The sequence below is a fragment of the Pan paniscus genome, chromosome 10 (assembly GCF_029289425.2).
Source record: "Pan paniscus chromosome 10, NHGRI_mPanPan1-v2.0_pri, whole genome shotgun sequence".
Classification (NCBI taxonomy): domain Eukaryota; kingdom Metazoa; phylum Chordata; class Mammalia; order Primates; family Hominidae; genus Pan; species Pan paniscus.
In genome coordinates, this window is record NC_073259.2 from 51,677,073 (window position 1) to 51,691,137 (window position 14,065).

General features: G+C 44.4%; 1 protein-coding gene across 5 annotated transcripts in view; it reads left to right on the forward strand.

The window, feature by feature from the left end:
* PRICKLE1 (prickle planar cell polarity protein 1) overlaps positions 1-14,065 on the forward strand; it is a 134,738-nt gene that overhangs the window by 107,296 nt on the left and 13,377 nt on the right. For 2 of the 5 annotated variants that reach the window (XM_034936010.4, XM_008951060.5), the window contains exons 2-3: positions 11,626-11,805; positions 13,837-13,950. In XM_034936010.4, coding sequence (XP_034791901.2) covers positions 11,674-11,805; positions 13,837-13,950 — 246 coding nt within the window. In that variant the 5' untranslated portion in view covers positions 11,626-11,673. Of the gene's footprint in view, positions 1-6; positions 472-11,625; positions 11,806-13,836; positions 13,951-14,065 lie in introns of those variants that run through there. The other 3 variants (XM_034936006.3, XM_034936009.3, XM_034936011.3) reach the window with 3 other exon arrangements.

Consider the following 14,065-nt stretch of genomic DNA (forward strand, 5'->3'; position numbering starts at 1 on the left):
GGGGGTGGGTAACTTTTCGAGGAATTGTGCGCGCGGGACCTCGTGGAGATCGGCCAGGGGCACGGTCAGCAGTGACAGTTCCTGGAAAGCGGGCGGCGGCGGGAGCAGGCTGGGCAGGCGCCGCCCGCGGGCGGGAGCGGGGAGCTGGGTCCGGCTGGGATCGAAGGGCGGGATCGGCAGGAAACGAAATGGTTACTTTTTTTTTTTTTTTTTTTTTACTGCGGGCTCTGATTACTTTTGAAGATCGCCGGCCCCAGGCGAGCTCCCGGCGCTGAGCGGAGACGAGTTTTTCTCCCCGCAGAGCAGGATCCTGGAAGGACGCGGAGCTGGGGCTTGGGGGATGCAGTGGCCTGGACGAGGCGACTCCAACCCGGGGGAGCAGAGTCCGTCACGCCGGCAGGGACCGAGGGTCTCTGCGGAGCTGGAGGACCTTTTGTGGGATGCCTCACGGCTGCTGAGGGGCTGCAGCGGGTGAGGATCGCCGCGCTGCGCCGCCAGGGAGCTCGGCGGGGACCGGCCGGGGGGGAAAGTGCGTCACGGCGGGGCGGGGGCGACCCCTCGCCCGCCAGGCGGGGCCAGCACCGGGACGCGACCCGGGGGCGCGGTCCGCTGCAATGTAGTGGGGGCCCGGTGCTTGCTGCCCCACCCTGCTGGGGTCTCCTCCGGAAATGAGTGGGTGCGGGTGACTCGTAGGGCACCCAGCCCTCTTTTCCTTCGGGAGCCCTCCGCTCCCGCTCCGGGCCGCCAGCCTCCTTCAGACGCAGAGCGGGCGGGCGGCTAGTGCGCGCCGAGGGCTCAGGGGCCGGCGCCGCGAGGGGCTGCAGGCCGCGCTCGGCCGCTGTCCGGGCCGCAGGTGGGAGCCGCTGTCTGGGTCCCAGGGCTGGATGGCAGCCGGCGGCGGGGACTGAACGCGGGAGGGCTGCAGGGTGCGCGCCGGCGAGGGGCTTCTCGTTGGAAGCTGAGGGACAGACGTGGAGACCCGTGGCTGCTCGGCCCCACCGTCCAGCCGCAGGGCGAGTGCTGCTCCGTGGAGGTGACACGGCGCCAAGAGCGGCGCGAGGCTTTCTGCTGGAGGAGGGTAACGGGGAATTCGAAGGCGACTGTTCTATGCTGGAGGACAAGGGGCACTGTTCTCTCGGGGCTTCGCGTCGGCGCCGAGGAGGGGTTCGCTCGCTGCCTCTGAGTCCTGAGCTCGGCCTCTGGCTCCAGGGGCCGGGGACGCATAGAGGGGCCGGAGCCGGTCGACCCACGGCCCAGGGCGCCCCCTCGCGGCCTAAGCAGCGGCCGCCGCCTGGAGCGCAGAGTTTGCGGGGCCCAGGGGGCGCCGACGCCCGCTCTGAGGCGTCTCTGCTGCTGCGGCGGCGGGGATGGGGACGACCCAGGGGACCCCCTGCAGCCATCACTGGCAGCCCCATCAAGAATTGGCCGGCTGAGTTTTCCCAAAGTACGGTGACGTCCTTTCCTTCTCGCTTCCTCCAGCCCCATTTTTAAAAGCTCGGCCTTTCCCGTTAGTCTGTGTCCTTATAAGCCAGGCTATGTGTGGAATTTGTTATTACAACTCGAGTCTTGTGACTTCTCAAACACTTTCTTGAAGTGTTTTCTCTGGAAACTTGTTTCAAATGAGTGCTGTAAGTTTCACAAAGAGGAGTGTTGTTCAGGAGCCAACAGGTGACGGGGCGAAACCTGAGTCTGTGTGTACATTGGAGTCAAGTCTGGCTGCCGTTTCCTCGGGCCACTGTTGAAAATAGAAATCCAAAAAATCAATAGAAGACTGAGGGGAACACGATTTTGAGAAAATATCTGCATCCCCCATTATGGAAAATAATGGGCTCATTAGAGTACCGCCTTGTGTGGTGCCCCTCATTCCATGGCATGCATTTTGGATTTTGTCTTTACATACTCGTGTGCGGATAATCTGACCCTAGAAGCGCCGCGCTGGCGGAGGACCAGGCTTTGTCGTCATGTTTCCTCCTTTTGTTTCTTACTGTCATGGAATGTACTTGTGCATGAAATTAGAATGCTTTGAAAGAGTTCCACATTTCCTCTTGGAAAAATGGATAGTTTCTTGACCATTGGGTGATGTGTGATAGCCCACTCAGCTGTTGGGAAATGTACAAACTGGATGGAGGTTTACCTCGAAAATGCTGGACGGAGGTTTACCTGGAAAATACAGAAAATACTAAAGGGCATATGGCCTAATGCCACTAATTGCTCGTATGGAAAACTTAGTAAAGGAATGTTTCATAAACAATATCTCCTGATAACTTCATTATGTTTTTATTTTTCAAATAAGTGAAATTGAATTGGGCTTGGTTGGCAGTGACTTTGTCTTTAGTAGACAGTAAGCACTGAATGCCCCTTGAGTGTGTGAAACCTTTAAAGAAATGACAGTTTAGTGTCTCTTTTACTGTAAAATTCACATCTCGATTGAAGTTAAGGACATCCTAAACAAGGAAATGTGTATATCCATAAGGGTGGTATATTTTGTATTGTGAAAAGAATGGATGTGTGACATGTTTCTGTACTGCTAAATTAGTCTGTAGTTAAATTTAATTCACCTGCGTATGTAGTCTGGGAGAATTGGAGTAGCTTTTTAATGGAGAACCTGTGATCTGCATCTTCCATGCACTAAGGCCTTGTTAACAAGCAGTTTAACAAAGAAGCTGTTAAACAGTTTGTAGCCCACGGATGGCACTTAGCAGCAGGGGACACCTAGGGAATGTTGGCCTAACTGACTTCACAAATCAGTATCTGTTCTGGCTTTTGGTGATCAGAGGATTTCTAACTTCCCTGGGCATGTTCACACAAGAAATACTTTTTCATAGGGATCTTACAATGCCATGGTAGTCTTCATATAGGAACTAGAGTGGGATTGCATTGGAGAAAAAAATGTAATTAGGGATATGACTTTATACTTCATTTTCAATGGCAGGCCCTGACAATTACTGTTTTCTATTTGCATGATTTTGATTTGGTGACTTGGTTCAAGAAAATTATGAATAATAGGAATCATACCAGACCTGATATACAGTTACAACCTCAATATGTATCTGATTAAACTCATTCTCCTGAAATCCCTCAAATCCTCACTCCCCTTCTGAGTTGCCCTAAGGTACTTATGTATTGGTATGTCAATCACCTAATACTCAAAACTGTCTTTGGCCCAATTTCTTCCTTTCCTATTAGTTCCTTTTACTTTCCCTCCCCAAGTCACTATGTGTAAGCTTTCTTAGGGACAGTGTACTAATTGGCCCCTCTCAGGTTCTTTATCTTTTTCCTGACCATCACTACCATATTAATCTTCTTTAAGACCCAGAAGTATCTTGTGGCAGTCTCCATTCATGTCTTTTGCAGCTTCCCATTGCCTGTAGTGATAAGCCCACAGTTTTCTGCCTGAAATGTGTAATTCTTGAAAATGGGATTCAGACACCATTGCCATCTGTTGTTGCTTCTTTGGAAGAATCTGTCTTCTAGCAAAACCGTCCACTCTTCACTGCCTCTGGACCTTCATATACTGTGCTGACTTATTAAGCTCTTTACAGAAACATAGTTATGGCTCATTTATGTATATGTCAAGGTCAATCAAGATAATAATCCTTAGCTATCCTGGAAGCAGCATACAGACCAGTAGAAAATGAAATGATCCCCAAGTGGCCAAAATAGCATAACGAAATAATAAACCTTCTCTTTAGTTTGAATAACACCTTCTCACACTGTATGCTATCTTATTTCACCAGTGGTTACTGTGCTTATAGGAGAAGTCCTTAAGCCCTTGTCCATGCTATAATTACTACATAGACTTTTTTTTGGGACAGAGTCTTGCTATATTGCCCAGGCTGGTCTCAAACTCCTGGGCTCAAGCAATCCTCCCACTTCAGCCACCAGGTAGCTGAGAGTATAGGCATATGCCCAGCTTCTGTGTACTTTTAGACAAACTTTTTCAAAGAATGGTTGCCTAATACTGGAAGCAACAAATTTTGAAAGGTTTGGAGGTTGTTGGCTGTGGGCAAAAGAGAAAGGCATCTTAATAAGAGACAGGTAGCAGGGATCAAAACATTATGAGAGCAGGGAGAAAAAAACCTACAAAAAGTTTGCTAGTTATCATAAATGTATGGGTCAGGGGCCATTCTGTTTCTTGAATCCCGAAGCCAGTGTTTTCTACTGTGCTCAAAATGAAAACAAATGATCAGCTGAAGGCTAAATCACATATAATTTTTACACGTGCCACCACGAAAGAAAGCAAGGAGATGAATAATGGAATTTTTTTTTTTTTTTTAAGATGGAGTTTCGCTCTTGTTGCCCAGGCTGGAGGGCAATGGCATGATCTTGGTTCACTGCAGCCTCTGCCTCCCAGGTTCAAGCAATTCTCCTGCCTCAGCCTCCCAAGTACTGGGATTACAGTCATGCGCCACCATGCCCGGCTAATTTTGTATTTTTAGTAGAGATGGGGGTTTCACCATGTTGATCAGGCTGGTCTCGAACTCCTGACCTCAAGTAATCCACCCACCTTAGCCTCTATAGTGCTGGGATTACAGGCATGAGCCACTGCACCCGGCGGCTACATTTCTTTCTAAGTTCTGGCTTTTAATGGAATAAATGTCAGTTGGCTCCTTTTGGCATTCCCCAGAACCATTCAATAACAACTTTAAATATAAGGATGAATGAATGAATGCAGTGAATGAACCTAGAAAGTAAATTTCACAAAGGAACCCCTCATTATATCACTATGTTATATGAATAAGGCCATACTTGAATTTGGGGAACAAGCTTTACCTAGAAAAACTGTCATGCTCCATAGACCACTACACATGCTGTGTGCGAATGTGTGCACGGACACGCGCTATGTGTATGGTGTTGGAGGCTTTATGTGGGGACTGGTTAGAAGCTGCTACCAAAGCAGCTGGAAACGTTGGTCAATAACTTGGCAAAATTGTCTGCCGTTCAGAAGGCTAGAGCTCTCGCAAGCTCAAAAAGAAGATGAAACTCAGGTTTTGTTATTAACATATTGTTTCAATTCCATTTGTCACTGGTTAGCTTCAAGAAAGTCTGTTTAGTCCCAGTGGAAGCAGCAATGCCAATTGGTACGTTGCAATAGGAGCTTTAATTATTTATGGTCGTGAAATTCTTTTCTGTTTTAAAACATCCTTAGACCATCTTTGGAAGGCAAATAGTGGCTATTTTTTAAAATCAGGTCTCAAGATGTTTGTTGACTTGTCAAAGCTTTGAAGACATCAGGACCAAGTTTACTGAATGCTGAGAGCATCAGATTCCATTCCCTAAGTATAGCCCTTAGCCTTTGGGTCAGATGTTCTCTTGACGATGATGATTGAGAAGTCATACATCTGTTAGCTGCTTGTCTTTGTTTTTAATGGTAAGAAATAGCTATTTAACTATTTTGAAGGAAGAGGCGAGAGAAAGGACAAAGGAGGGAAATGGAACTGTTCCATTTTCTATTGCATGGAATAGCCCCATGATATTCCTTGCCTTTCTAAAAAAAAAAAAAAAAAAGTATCCCAGCTCTCTCTACATGACCTTGGGCTTCTTTCTCACCTCCCTTGTGACCATACCCTTCTTTTCTGTTTGACATTTATTTCTCTACTTGACTCTGATAGTAGGCTTTTAGTTTTCAAAATAGTGTCTGCAAAGAACTCATGAACCTGCTAGAGAATTAAGTTCTAACAGCTGTTCCTTGTGCTTGACCACCCCCTCCCAATGCCATCTTTGATGGTGGTGGTAGCTGTTAAAAGGTTTTGTGCCCTCCACACACCTCCTTAATGGTCAGACTATTTGGAACCTGAACAAACCCATCTCTGAAAACTGTTTTGCTTTTTTTTCTCCTGCATTATGAGGTTTATTTACATTCAAAATTATAGAGAGACACTGGAGAAATAGGATGCCTATTGATTTATTTCCAAACTTAGCACAGGATTGGTTAATGCATAGTTGACATTCATTTATGATTAAGTTTGCTACAGCATTTTAAGACCAAGACAATAAATCTGCCTTAGAATAGTCAAGAATACTGATGTTTTGAGCTGTGGTTAGGTAAAAGAATGTAAAAAAATACACTCTCAAATGGATCCCACAGAAGTGTGTATACATATGAGAGAGAGAAAGAGGGAGAGGGAGGGAGGATGATGATGCAAAAGCAAATGGAGCAAAATGTAAACCATTGATGAGTCTGGGTAAGGGACGTATCAGAGTTCTTTTACTGTTGCAACTTTTTGGAAGTTTAAAGTAACGTCCAAATAAAATTTTACCAAAAAAAAAAAAAAAAGTATAGGGCAGGGCCACTGTTAGTTCATCTAAGCATGGTTCTACAAAAGAAAAAAGCATCATAAAAAAAGTTTTACTCTGTCATAACCCCAACTTTGAATAGTTCTATTTCCATTATAATGCAGCCTACTTTTGAACCTGATTCTGCCCATTTCATGTGATTAACCTTAAGAGACAATACCTGAAAATAAAGTTATTAGAATTTTTCTATTAGGTCTGATTTACCTGTGGTCTCATATGCTTGGCTTAAAGCATGATGTTTTGGCAGACCACATTCAACCATGGTTAGGTATCCTCAGGAAGACCTTCAGCCATGACCCAGAGCAGAAGGAATGGCCAGGCTCCCTTCTTCCTTCTGTGCTACAAAAGTAAATACCATATAGTGTTTTAAATGCCTAAGGAAGGGTTATTTGTGAGGTCACATATATATATATATACACACACACACACACACACACACACGTACGTATATACATATATACACATATATACATATGTATATACATATATATACATATGTGTATATATATATATTTTGTTTTGTTTTGTTTTGAGACGGAGTTTTGCTCTTGTTGCCCAGGCTAGAGTGCAATGGTGTGATCTCGGCTCACCGCAACCTCTGCCTCCTGGCTTCAAGCGATTCTCCTGCCTCAGCCTCTCGAGTAGCTGGGATTACAGGTGTGCACCACCACACCTGGATAATTTTGTATTTTTAGTAGAGACGGGGTTTCTCCATGTTGGTCAGGTTGGTCTCAAACTCCCAACCTCAGGTGATCCACCCGCCTTGGCCTCCCAAAGTGCTGGGATTACATGCGTGAGCTACTGCGCCTGGCCACGTTTTTATAATTTTTAGTGTAACTTTTTACAAGCGTAAGAACTGTGTTTAGCTGCCACTGCTTTACCCGACTGATTACACTTAAGAATAGACTCTCAGGATCTCTTGGCAAGTACAAGCAATCTTTAAAAATAAGAAAGAAGTCAGGTGCCATGGCTCACGCCTGTAATCCCAGCACTTTGGGAGGCCGAGGCAGGAGGATATTTTGAGTCCAAGAGTTTGAGACCAGCCTGGGCAACATAGGGAGACCCCATCTCTACAAAAAACAAAAACAAAAAACTTTGGTGTGGTGGCACATGCCCGTGGTCCCACCTACTTGGGAAGCTGAGGTAGGAGGATAGTTTGGACCTGGGAGGTAGACAGGCTGCAATAAGCCATGATTGTGCCACTGCACTCCAGCCTGGGTGACAGATAAATAGGAAAAAGAAAAATCTAAATTGAAGTTTTCGTGTTATCAGGTAAATAAGTTGCTAGAAGCCAGGTGTCATGGCTCACGCCTGTAATCCCAGCACTTTGGGAGGCCAAAGCGGGCAGATCACCTGAGGTCAGGAGTTTGAGACCAGTCTGACCAACATGGAGAAACCCCGTCTCTACTAAAAATACAAAATTAGCCAGGTGCAGTGGCTCACGCCTGTAATCCCAGCACTTTGAGAGGCCGAAGTGGGCAGATCACCTGAGGTCAGGAGTTCAAGACCAGCCTGACCAACATGGAGAAACCCCGTCTCTATTAAAAATATGAAATTAGCTGGGTGTGGTGGCACATGCCTGTAATCCCAGCTACTTGGGAGACTGAGGCAGGAGAATCTCTTGAACCTGGGAGGCGGAGGTTGTGGTGAGCCAAGATGGCGCCATTGCATTCCAGCCTGGGTAACAAGAGCAAAACTCAAAAAAGAAAAAGAAAAAAGAAAAAAGAAGTTGCTAGTGATGATGTAGCAACTCTTAGCACAGCCTGGTCCCAGTGGAGGCCATGCCATATAACTTTTTTTTTTTTTTGAGATGGAGTTTTGCTCTTGTCACCCAGGCTGGAGTGCAATGGTGCGATCTTGGCTCACTGCAACTTCCGGTTCAAGCAATTCTCCTCCCTCAGCCTCCTGAGTAGCTGATATTACAGGGACATACCACCACGCCCAGCTGACTTTTATATTTTTAGTAGATTTGAGGTTTCACTAGGTTGGCCATGCTGGTCTTGAACTCCTGACCTCAGGTGGTCTGCCCCCGCCCCCCCAGCCTCCCAAATGCTGGGATTACAGGTGTGAGCCACTGCACCCAGCCAACATTTTTTTAATGTTTGTGTTTTGATGAGCTCTGAGAACTTGCGAGTGAATGGTTTTGTCATTTTGAGTATTCTCTGATATAAAGGAAAAAAAAACTTTCATCAGTGAATAAACTGAACCAAGTGCTCATGAGGCCATTGAATTTTTACAATCCTTTTTGACTGTATATCCTTAAAATGCCTTCCGTGGGTAAAGTGGACTACCTTCCAGTTGTGTCATTTTGTGTGTCTGCAGCGCAGGTAGCTTGGCTGATTCACCAAAGAAAAAGGAATTGGCTCCATTAGCACTCCCCCCCTGGAGGCAGTGTGGGGTTGCAGGGGTTTAGGATCACAGCCAAGACCGGTCCTAAGACCACTTACTGACCTTGGGCAATTGACCCTGAGGGACATTGCTCTGAGGCCCAGTTTCCCCATCTGTTAAATGAGACACCACTTACCATGGGTTGCTTGATACAGTGATTAAATGCCGTAACACTAATGGTACCAGCCAGGCATGGAGAAGTAAGTTAGCCATCTGCTAAAAAATGAAACAGAAAGCCATGCCTGTAATGAAAAGGGTATTGTCACTCATGTCCTTCAGTTGGACTCTTTACTTTGTGCATGAATGACAGTCAATCCTCAGTGTAATTTGTTGAAAGGCTGGAATGAACTTGTGGGAATTGTAAGATTGAGATGTGGCCAGAACTTCCAGGTGATTGGGAGGAGGGGATGGTGGGATGGTGGCATGTAGTGCTAACGTTGATTTACCTTGATTAGGATAGTAATTTACTGCACATTTTTCACAAAAAGGCTAATCAGGGAGTACAGCTGTGAAAGTAATTCACATCTTCGGCAATCTGTATCTTTGTGCTGGCTTGGAAAATCCATGGCTTGTCTTAATTTGTGATGTTTTCTCTTGTTTTATAATCCAGTGACATTTAATTTTTAGGTTCTATTTAATATTTATGTTCTTTGTAAATCTGCAGAGCAAATACCTTAGTGTCTCCCTGCTTAGCCTGATTTAGCAGGGGGCAGATGTTCATATTTCATGATTTGGGTTAAATTTCATTGAAGGCACTCATTCTCCTGGTAGGAGTTTTAGAGTTACTAATTAAATTCTTAACCTCTGGTTCTCTTCCTTTGACATGTGGGAGTGGTTTTTTCAAAATATCCAAGACATTTTCTGACTCATTAACACATCCTTTTTTATTGAGGAGTCAGAGGAATACGCCTATGTTTAGAAAGCCTTTCCTTAGTCAAGACATGAATGAGTTGCACCTGTGTGAAATGATGCCTTGTTTAAAAGGTCATAACCTCCCAGTGGTAGTGTAGGAAATGAGGTCATCTTCACTTCTCATTCAGGGTGAATGAAAGTTAAATTTATTAGTTGGAATAATATATGTGTGGCATTGCTCCTACTGCTAATAAAGATTGTAGCTATGAGGTGCTTGCCCTTCATTTATGAACTGTTACAATGTTAATTTTCTCAATGTCCTATCATTTATAAAAGAAAAACCATAAATTTTAATCAAGTTTTATTTTATTTTATTTTTTTCGAGACGGAGTCTCGCTCTGTCGCCCAGGCTGGAGTCCAGGGGTGCAATCTCAGCTCACTACAACCTCCGCCTCCTGGTTTCAAGCGATTCTCCTGCCTCAGCCTCCCGAGTAGCTGGGATTACAGGCACCCACCACCACGCCTGGCTAATTTTTGTGTTTTTAGTAGAGATGGGGTTTCACCATGTTGGCCAGGCTGAGCTCAAACTCCTGACCTTGTGATCCATCTGCCTCAGCCTCCCAAAGTGCTGGGATTACAGGTGTGAGCTACCACGCCCGGCCAATAATCAAAGGTTTTAATAGGTAGTATTTTCCAACACTCAGTATTTAGAGTTGAATTGAGATAGTCGCTGAAAAATGACTTAGTCTCAGGCTGAAAGTGTATGGCTTTTCACTGCCTTTTCCACTTGTTTAAGTGAATGAGAACTTTTTTTTTTTTTTTGACATCCTTCCTGAGATAGAAGAATGTTTATTGAGGCAGAAGAATTTTTGGAAGTCTGACATGTCAGTGTGTATGTGTGACTAGACTCTGGCTTTTAGCCATATGACCTTGGACAAGTCTCTTGACTTTCCTGAACCTTGTTTTCTCTAAAATCATTGGGTCGGGATAATTATCTATAATTTTCTTTCTTTACATCATTTTTTTGTGGGTGAAAGGCCCAGGTATAAAAAAGCTCCATCTCTCCATCTGGTTCTGAAAGTTCTGCTATTATTATTTTTTTCTTTGTGCCCTGGGATGAGGGATGATTTTAATAATCAGAAGATACAAAGAACATAAATGGTGATAGCAAAGTTCCTGGGTTCTAGGGCAGGGAATGTTGTCTTGACACTTTTATAGCCCTTCATCCAAGGAGGCTTTTTATTCAGAGGAGGATTTACATCTTACTCTGCCCATAGCAGGCTGATGACATTTCACACATACTAGGCACTGACTGCATAACTTTTCAGCGAATGCCTGCTTATGATGCAATTAAACATTAACAGTCACCAAGCTGGATTTTATTTTCACATAGTACTGTATTCAGTGACTGTTTGTTGAAGGAACTCACTGATGAATGTCTGACTGACTTTAGCCCTTAGTAAAGGCTTGAGGATTTAATGTGCAGTATAAGGATTTAATTGTGCTATTTCTATTTTGTGTGTAAACTCAGTTTAGTGTCTTACAAAACATAATTAGAAATCTGAAACCTAAGCAGTTTGGCTGAGTGGACCCACTCTCAGGAGGCAGCACTGCCTCAGTTGGAAAAATTGCTTAGGAAATACAGGGGTGCCGAGTGGGGTCTTGAGCCATTTTTCCTGGGGCATAGTAGTGGGCAAGGCAGGTGGCCTGACCCCGACACTTCTTTCTACAACTTACAGTATGTCACAAGGATTTGTGGGCAAGTTAGAAAGTCAACACATCAACTTTCTTGAGAACTTTTCTAAGGAATCGACTGTAGAGAGGCACCTTTTAAAGGCTCCTGGAAATAAACTAGCTTTGGTGGCATGTTCTGAAATTCTGAGCTGGCAAAGAGACTACTACCAAATTATATAGCTCTAAATTTTAAATTTCAGGGGGCCTGGGGCCTGGGGGTGGTGACAGTAGTAATTTGGTTACTTTCTCTGGGCCCAGCTGTCTGTTAACAGCATTCAATAAAAGCTCTGGGTGGGGGTAAGAGAAATGCATTCAGGTTTTAGATGTCTTTGTTTTTTCTTATATTGTCCACAGCAGCCATTGTTTGATGTCCTGTGACTGAGAAACCAGGCTTTAAACTTTATGCCTTTGGAGATGGAGCCCAAGATGAGCAAACTGGCCTTTGGCTGTCAGAGAAGTTCCACATCAGATGATGACTCTGGCTGTGCATTGGAGGAGTACGCCTGGGTCCCCCCGGGCCTGAGACCAGAGCAGGTAGGAACTTCATCATCCTATATTTACTCTTTGTTTTTCAGTGTGAGTTCAGACTTTAGAACATTATTTTGTAAATGGATAGAACATCACTGAGATGCTGGAATACCACCCTCCTCAGTCCTTATTCTTCTTTGTATGGCTTTGAAGTTTTACTTTTGAAGGTCATGTTTAGTTTCTCAATGGAAGTTTCCAATCTCGTCGTACCCATGGTTCCAGAAGCCTCATAAGGATCCCATTTTTGCTCTAATGAATGAAATCCAGAGTACTACATATGCATTGGTTATGTGTATTTCGGATGAATCCCTCTTGAGAGTGAGAGGAATTTCCCTTTTAAAAAACTTCTGTGACAACAAAAAGGCAATAAAAGAAAAGAGAAAAGTTTCCATGCCAGTTCTCAGCAATGCTTTTGCTTTGGAAGCGAGATAGTGAGCTATCAGAAACCCTCTGAAGTGTTACTGCTTAGACGTTTGACCTTTGATAACTTTGCATATAAAAGAGCCTGTCACTTACACCACAGGGATTGGAAAAAAAATTAAAGAGTTAATTTTATGCTTTGTTTGTATTGTTATTTTAGGGAAGATGAGAACATTCCATATGCCTATTTAATTTTCCCAATATCTTTACAATGATTAACTTGTTGAAAATCACTGGCAATATTATTAAAAGAGCAGAGGCATCATTTGAAAATAAAGTTGACAGTGGGGTATGTGGTTGCTTTGCTTCTGATGTTAGGGTTCTGTTTCCTGTAGGGTGGGACGTTTTATGAGAATAGGGTATCCTTATTTATCCATGGCATAGCACAGTACCTGGCACGCATGTAGCTGATATTCAGTAAGTGTTTATAACTGTAAAAAGCTTCTAGAGCTGATAGAATGGGGAGAGGGTGGAGTGCTGGTGAAGCAGTTAGAAAAGCAATATTTTGACAAACTACTTAGAGAGAATCCCTTCTTACAACTTAGAGTGGGTAGGTTTTGTGTGGTACTAAGGTATTGAAGTAGACAGGCCCTAAATTCCTGTCTCCTGTCTTTTTTTTCTTTTATTCCTTCTCAGCTCTGCAGTATCCTTTGCAGTACTCATTAAGGGATGTTCCTTTAAAGACATCAGAAAAACAAACAAGCGGAAATTAAGTTTTCCTTTCAGAGTGAGCAAAGTACAGCTCAATGTGGCTTCTCTCCAGTTTGCCTGGGGAGGCTGACTTCAGGTATTCAGAAAATAGCACTCATGGAAGCAAAGAAAGCTGATGTTTGAGAGAACCTGATAAAGAAGAGTTTACAACATTTAGCAAAACAGCCTTTGTCTTTGTGATGTGTAAAATTCAGAGAGCAAATTAAATGTGTTTGTGTAGTGGCTGGATTTTGGACCATTTCACACAGTCTGTGTAGTAATTTGCAGGATTCACCCAGGACACTCTCTCTTGCTGATCTCTTGTCTGACCCCTTGGAAGACTGGCTGAGGAAGAGTAGCCTTTTTTTTTTTTTTTTTTTTGAGACGGATTCTTGCTCTGTCACTCAGGCTGGAGTGCAGTGGCGCAATCTTGGGTGACTGCAACCTCTGCCTCCTGGGTTCAAGCGATTCTCCTGCCTCAGCCTCCCGAGTAGCTAGGATTACAGGCGTGCACCACCACACCCAGCTAATTTTTGTAGTTTTAGTAGAGACAGGGTTTCACCGTGTTGGTCAGGCTGGTCTTGAACTCCTGACCTCAGGTGATCCACCAGCCTCAGCCTCCCAGAGTGCTGGGATTACAGGCGTGAGCCACACCACCGGGAAGAGTGGTCTTAAATGTGCATATTTTATGGTGCATAATTTATGATGTCCCTAATTGTCACTACAAATTACATTCCTGAAGAGCAATTTAGCAGCTGGGTGCTAGTTATCGGAAGGTTTGCAGTTCTGCTGAGTTGGCTCAGCTGGTCTTCTCATTAGCTACAAGAGGCCAAACCCTGTACCTAGGGAAAGGTAACTTTTAAAGATTAAGTGAGCTGAGATGCTCAGTTCTGTATGTTGATGCCATTCTCACTGTCTCTTTTGCAGATCCAGCTCTATTTTGCTTGCTTACCAGAGGAAAAAGTTCCTTACGTTAACAGCCCCGGAGAGAAGCATCGGATTAAACAGCTTTTGTACCAGTTACCACCACATGATAATGAGGTAAAATAGCAGGAAGAAGGCTAATTAGAAAAAAGAAGAAAAAATGCATGAGAAGCATTGAGATGCTGCTCATAAACCCCAACTCCTCACTGGCGAGGGCTCCCTTTTGCCTTTC